General features: G+C 49.8%; 1 protein-coding gene across 2 annotated transcripts in view; it reads left to right on the forward strand.

Annotated features, from left to right (window-relative positions):
• Positions 1 to 5449, forward strand: part of TRIM72 (tripartite motif containing 72) — a 41891-nt gene extending 36442 nt beyond the window's left edge. For both annotated transcript variants that reach the window (XM_072119450.1, XM_072119449.1), the window contains exons 2-8: positions 381 to 415; positions 2307 to 2704; positions 2861 to 2956; positions 3408 to 3638; positions 3867 to 3889; positions 3991 to 4109; positions 4644 to 5449. In XM_072119450.1, coding sequence (XP_071975551.1) covers positions 2309 to 2704; positions 2861 to 2956; positions 3408 to 3638; positions 3867 to 3889; positions 3991 to 4109; positions 4644 to 5209 — 1431 coding nt within the window. In that variant the 5' untranslated portion in view covers positions 381 to 415; positions 2307 to 2308 and the 3' untranslated portion in view covers positions 5210 to 5449. The remainder of the gene's footprint in view (positions 1 to 380; positions 416 to 2306; positions 2705 to 2860; positions 2957 to 3407; positions 3639 to 3866; positions 3890 to 3990; positions 4110 to 4643) is intronic.
• The last annotated feature ends 2025 nt before the right edge of the window (positions 5450 to 7474 follow it).

A 7474-nucleotide genomic window follows, 5' to 3' on the forward strand; every position in this document is an offset into this window, starting at 1 on the left:
TGTGGTCAGTGTCCTCCTCTTATTGTTGATGTCAATCTCCCTTGGTCAGTGTCCTCCTCTTCTTGTCGATGTCCATCTCCCGTGGTCAGTGTCCTCCTCTTATTGTTGATGTCCATCTCTTGTGGTCGGTCTGCTTCTCCTCTGGTCTGTGTCCTTCTCCCCTGTGTATCCCTGACCTCTCCTGGAACTTGTCTTCTCTCCTGATCACCGCCCCCCTCTTCTCTGGACGGCCTGTGTCTGTTGGTGAGTGGCCATAGTGAGTCTCCTTGGTCTCCTGGTTGGTTCCTCCATTCCTATGTGGAGTCGATTTCACCTCCTTTTGTTCCCTTTCAATATTCTTAGTGATTCTGAGTATATTTTCTGTTTTCTGTCCTACACAGTGCGCTTCTCCTGTGACGTCTCTGTCCATCTGCAGGTAAGTAGCTCTGTACTAACCTCAGGGTGACCTTGACTATTACTCCTCTCTAATATCATTTGGAATATTGTTACATAGATCTCATCAAACTGTACAGCGAGCACCTGAAATGGCTAATAACAGGGAGCAATAGACAGTTTGTCCCTGTCCTAGTATAAAAGAAATGATTGTACTTCAGGATTTATTCCAGAAATGAGATATGTGGTGTAGCCTGCAGTGTACAGCATGGATGCATCATGTATGTATATGTGGTGTATCCTGCAGTGTACAGCATGGATGTATCATGTATGTATATGTGGTGTAGCCTGCAGTGTACAGCATGGATGCATCATGTATGTATATGTGGTGTATCCTGCAGTGTACAGCATGGATGTATCATGTATGTATATGTGGTGTAGCCTGCAGTGTACAGCATGGATGTATCATGTATGTATATGTGGTGTAGCCTGCAGTGTACAGCATGGATGTATCATGTATGTATATGTGGTGTAGCCTGCAGTGTACAGCATGGATGTATCATGTATGTATATGTGGTGTAGCTTGCAGTGTACAGCATGGATGTATCATGTATGTATATGTGGTGTAGCCTGCAGTGTACAGCATGAATATATCATGTATGTATATGTGGTGTAGCCTGCAGTGTACAGCATGGATGCATCATGTATGTATATGTGGTGTATCCTGCAGTGTACAGCATGGATGCATCATGTATGTATATGTGGTGTAGCCTGCAGTGTACAGCATGGATGTATCATGTATGTATATGTGGTGTAGCCTGCAGTGTACAGCATGGATGCATCATGTATGTATATGTGGTGTATCCTGCAGTGTACAGCATGGATGTATCATGTATGTATATGTGGTGTAGCCTGCAGTGTACAGCATGGATGTATCATGTATGTATATGTGGTGTAGCCTGCAGTGCACAGCATGGATGTATCATGTATGTATATGTGGTGTAGCCTGCAGTGTACAGCATGGATGTATCATGTATGTATATGTGGTGTAGCCTGCAGTGTACAGCATGGATGTATCATGTATGTATATGTGGTGTAGCCTGCAGTGTACAGAATGGATGTATCATGTATGTATATGTGGTGTAGCCTGCAGTGTACAGCATGGATGTATCATGTATGTATATGTGGTGTAGCCTGCAGTGTACAGCATGGATGTATCATGTATGTATATGTGGTGTAGCCTGCAGTGTACAGCATGGATGTATCATGTATGTATATGTGGTGTAGTCTGCAGTGTACAGCATGGATGTATCATGTATGTATATGTGGTGTAGTCTGCAGTGTACAGCATGGATGTATCATGTATGTATATGTGGTGTAGCTTGCAGTGTACAGCATGTATGTATCATGTATGTATATGTGGTGTAGCCTGCAGTGTACAGCATGGATGTATCATGTATGTATATGTGGTGTAGCCTGCAGTGTACAGCATGGATGTATCATGTATGTATATGTGGTGTAGCCTGCAGTGTACAGCATGTATGTATCATGTATGTATATGTGGTGTAGCCTGCAGTGTACAGCATGGATGTATCATGTATGTATATGTGGTGTAGCCTGCAGTGTACAGCATGGATGTATCATGTATGTATATGTGGTGTAGCCTGCAGTGTACAGCATGTATGTATCATGTATGTATATGTGGTGTAGCCTGCAGTGTACAGCATGGATGTATCATGTATGTTTGTATATTTGTGATTATATGGGGTGTACACCGCAGCAGAGGTCTCCGTATGTTCCTCTTGTGTAACATTACCGCTCCGGCCTTTCCTAATATTCTATTTAAAGCTGTAGCGCTCCCTCCTTGCATTCCTGTCATTTCCCGGCTGCCATGTCCTTATACCCATCACTCATCACCGCTTCTCTCCCCCCAGGAATGGCGAACCCCCAGCTAGTGCAGGGCATGCAGCATGACCTCACCTGTCAGCTCTGCCTCGAGCTCTTCCGATCACCCGTCACTCCCGAATGTGGTCACACTTTCTGCCAAAACTGTTTGGTTGGGGCCCCCAAAGGCCAGGATCAGAATGGCTCCACTCTCTGCCCTACATGCCAGGCCCCGACCCATCCTGAGACCCTGCACATCAATCGTCAGCTGGAAAACCTGGTCCAAAGCTTCAAGCAGGTCCCGAAGGGTCATTGTCTGGAGCATCTGGACCCCCTGAGCGTCTTCTGTGAGCAGGACAAAGAGCTGATCTGTGGGGTGTGCGCCTCCCTGGGGAAACACAAGGGACATAACATCATCACAGCCGCCGAGGCCTACACAAAGATGAAGGTAATTTCTAATTTGCATAAGATAAAGTTCTCCTGTATTACACTCCAGAGCTGCACTCACTGTTCTGCTGCTGGTGCATACCTGACATTACTTAGCCTTTGCATGCTGTGTCTGGGTATGATGGTTCTCATACTGACATCTTATATCCCTTCTCAGCGACAACTTCCACAGCAGCAGGTTGTTCTGCAGGAGGCACGACTACGGAAGGAGAAGACGGTGGCTTTGCTGGACAGACAGGTGTCAGAAGTGAAGGTAAGTGCTGGGAATCCATTCCTCTTCTCACAGCTCCCTGAAATTATCCTGCCTCTGGGATAGACGAGGTGGTGACCCTACCACATGTTCAGTCTCTTCTAATCGTCATGAGCCTGAACATGTAACACACTAACTGAGGCTCTTCTGGTCCTGCGTAATCTCTGAGCATTCCCCGGCCTGATCTCCGTGTGACTCCATAGTGAGATTGTCCTGAATGTTCTCCAATGGTGGAGGTCATTTGATCATCATCATCACTTGGATCCTTTCTTACATTTGCCAATTCCTATAGAAGCAGTAAGGGGGCGTTTACCTTTTGTAGAGTATGCCCCATATTCCATGATCTTCTGATTGTTGATACCACCATCATCTCCCGATCTCTAACCCTGATTGTTACATCAGTGACCCATCCCCATCTCTCGTCTTCATGTCTGGCCTCTCTTCTATGTCGCAGGATACGGTGTCTCGCTTTAAGTCCAGCGTGAAGGATCAGCTGAACGCCATGCGCTCCTACCTGAGCATCATGGAGGCCTCACTGTTTCGGGAAGCGGATAAAGCCGAGCTCAACGCCTCTTCTGCCCTTCTGGGTGAAAGGAAAAGTCTGGCTCATTACGTGGAGCAGCTCGGACAGATGGAGGGTGTCCTGAAAGACTTGGAGGGGCAGGAACAGACAGAGTTCCTAAGGGTAAATGTAATGGGAGGGGTGATGTTAATGGGGTAGGTTTAGGATGAGGCCACTATGAAGCCTAGAGAGGGGTTGTAAGCTTCAGCCACATGTCCAACCTCTACTGGTGAGAAGAGTCATAAGACAAGTGGTGGAGGTAGGAGGTCAACTGGTAGATGCAACAGAGATAGATAAACTGATTAAACATTCCAATCCTTTAATTTTGGTCCTTCTTCTCCTTTTTTTCAGAAATTCTGTGTGGTGACGGGCAGGTAGGTGTCCTGAGGAGCTAATAATCTCTTATGCACAATTGTACAATATTGTACAATTGTACAATATACATTGACGTGTTTCATTCTTCTCCTTGGCGTAGACTTGGTGCTATCTTGTCAGAGTCTCCTCTTCCTGGACGTCTGGACATCCAGCTGCCCGTTATCTCAGACGAGTTCAAGTTCCAAGTGTGGAGGAAGATGTTCCGAGCATTGATGCCAGGTGAGGACGGTGGATGAGCTCGGAACAGGAAACCATGGCTGCAGGAGGGCCGAAAGCGTAACGGAAGGCCCTGGTGTAAAATCTGTATCAGGACCCCAACAATACTGTATCACTTATAGACGTGGTCTCCACAGATGGGCCACTGGGCCCGGATGTGACCACACCTTGAGGACTCCCTACCATAAATACCAGTCAATGGTATTTACCAGTCGGATTCCGCGGGACATCCCTGGCACTGTCCTGGGTTGGTGGGATGACTCCTGATTTCAACTCTATCATGTCCTAAAGATCAGATCACAGTGGTGAAGCAGCTGTCAGCTCCCCGCTCCACATGGTGCTATGGAGGGAACATTTTACTCCATCTGTGGGCGGGGCACTGTTTGCATTTGATAATTACTGGAGGTGTCTCGTAACCAGATACATTACCAGCCATGAACACGAAACCAGTGATAGCAATCATTTCCTCACCGTGTCCAATAACTTTGCGTAAACACCAATTTTAACAAATTTTTTTTTTTGTCATTTTATTTAAAGCTTTGGAAAACCTGACCTTTGACCCGGACACAGCTCAGCAGAACCTGCTGGTCTCGGCAGATGGTAAATCCGTGGAGTGTTCCGACCACAAGCAGCCAGTGTCCGACGAGCCCGGCCGCTTCGACAAAGGCAACTGCTTAGTTACCAAAGAAAGCTTCACTGATGGAGAACACTACTGGGAGGTGCTGGTGGAGGACAAGCCAAGATGGGCGCTGGGCATTATCTCCGAAACCGCCAACCGCAAAGGAAAACTTCACGCCAGTCCTTCCAATGGGTTCTGGATCCTGGGTTGCAAGGACGGAAAGGTTTACGAGGCCCATGCAGAGGCCAAGGAGCCACGTGTCCTCCGTGTGGATGGGCGTCCTGAGAAGATTGGGGTCTACCTGAGCTTCTCCGACGGGGTCCTTCACTTCTTTGATTCTAGTGATGAGGACAATGTAAAACTGCTGTACACCTTCCATGAGCGCTTCTCCGGGCGTCTCCACCCCTTCTTTGATGTGTGCTGGCACGACAAAGGAAAGAACAGCCAACCCATGAAGATCTATGTGCTACCAGGAAGCCAGTGATGAGCCGACACGGCACGGAGAAGGCGCAATGCCAGAACGGATGAATTACACAATGTACACGTGGACTTATAGTCAGAATGATGATGGATCCCACACAGATTCACCCTGATCCAGATCCTCCGGAGCTGCGCTTCACTCCGCTCCTGACGTGTGGCTGCACCGCTGCTGTGTCCATGAGACTCTGCAGAACCTCTTATCGGGGTGTGATGACTTTTACACCAATAAAATATTTCCCACTAATTACTGATTGATTGCACATCATGTAGGGTCCAAGGCAGCACATTACCACAATGGTGACTGCAGCTGTGCATGCTGGGAGTGACTATCCGGACTCCTTAAGGAGTATGCACAATCAATTAGTTATTAATTTTCAAATGGGTTTCGGGAGTCCCATGTAGTGAAAAAAAAGTCCACACAACCTTCGCTATGACACAATCCACCCTGTGACTTCACCCCCCATACACAGCGAGCTGCCATGTCCTGTGTGTCCTGACACCTTTCTATCATAGCCAGCAGTGGTCAGGGGTCAGCATGGGCGCTCTGACCCCTCTGTGACTACACCCCCCATACACAGCGAGCTGCCATGTCCTGTGTGTCCTGACACCTTTCTATCATAGCCAGCAGTGGTCAGGGGTCAGCATGGGCGCTCTGACCCCTCTGTGACTACACCCCCCATACACAGCGAGCTGCCATGTCCTGTGTGTCCTGACACCTTTCTATCATAGCCAGCAGTGGTCAGGGGTCAGCATGGGCGCTCTGACCCCTCTGTGACTACACTCCCCATACACAGCGAGCTGCCATGTCCTGTGTGTCCTGACACCTTTCTATCATAGCCAGCAGTGGTCAGGGGTCAGCATGGGCGCTCTGACCCCTCTGTGACTACACCCCTCATACACAGCGAGCTGTCATGTCCTGTGTGTCCTGACACCTTTCTATCATAGCCAGCAGTGGTCAGGGGTCAGCATGGGTGCTCTGACCCCTCTGTGACTACACCCCCCATACACAGCGAGCTGCCATGTCCTGTGTGTCCTGACACCTTTCTATCATAGCCAGCAGTGGTCAGGGGTCAGCATAGGCGCTCTGACCCCTCTGTAACTACACCCCCCCATACACAGCTAGCTGCCATGTCCTGTGTGTCCTGACACCTTTCTATCATAGCCAGCAGTGGTCAGGGGTCAGCATGGGCGCTCTGACCCCTCTGTGACTACACCCCCCATACACAGGGAGCTGCCATGTCCTGTGTGTCCTGACACCTTTCTATCATAGCCAGCAGTGGTCAGGGGTCAGCATGGGCGCTCTGACCCCTCTGTGACTACACCCCCCATACACAGCGACCTGCCATGTCCTGTGTGTCCTGACACCTTTCTATCATAGCCAGCAGTGGTCAGGGGTCAGCATGGGCGCTCTGACCCCTCTGTGACTACACCCCGCATACACAGCGAGCTGCCATGTCCTGTGTGTCCTGACACCGTTCTATCATAGCCAGCAGTAGTCAGGGGTCAGCATGGGCGCTCTGACCCATCTGTGACTACACCCCCCATACACAGCGAGCTGCCATGTCCTGTGTGTCCTGACACCTTTCTATCATAGCCAGCAGTGGTCAGGGGTCAGCATAGGCGCTCTGACCTCTCTCTGACTACACCCCCCATACGCAGCGAGCTGCCATGTCCTGTGTGTCCTGACACCTTTCTATCATAGCCAGCAGTGGTCAGGGGTCAGCATGGGCGCTCTGACCCCTCTGTGACTACACCCCCCATACACAGCGAGCTGCCATGTCATGTGTGTCCTGACACCTTTCTATCATAGCCAGCAGTGGTCAGGGGTCAGCATGGGCGCTCTGACTCCTCTGTTACTACACCCCCATACACAGCGAGATGCCATGTCCTGTGTCCTGACACCTTTCTATCATAGCCAGCAGTGGTCAGGGGTCAGCATGGGCGCTCTGACCTTTCTCTGACTACACCCCCCATACACAGCGAGCTGCCATGTCCTGTGTGTCCTGACACCTTTCTATCATAGCCAGCAGTGGTCAGGGGTCAGCATGGGCGCTCTGACCCCTCTGTGACTACACCCCCCATACACAGCGAGCTGCCATGTCCTGTGTGTCCTGACACCTTTCTATCATAGCCAGCAGTGGTCAGGGGTCAGCATGGGCGCTCTGACCCCTCTGTGACTACACCCCCCATACACAGCGAGCTGCCATGTCCTGTGTGACCTGACACCTTTCTATCATAGCCAGCAGTGGTCAGGGGTCAGCATGGGTGC

The sequence above is a fragment of the Engystomops pustulosus genome, chromosome 8, assembly GCF_040894005.1.
Source record: "Engystomops pustulosus chromosome 8, aEngPut4.maternal, whole genome shotgun sequence".
Taxonomy (NCBI): Eukaryota; Metazoa; Chordata; class Amphibia; order Anura; family Leptodactylidae; genus Engystomops; species Engystomops pustulosus.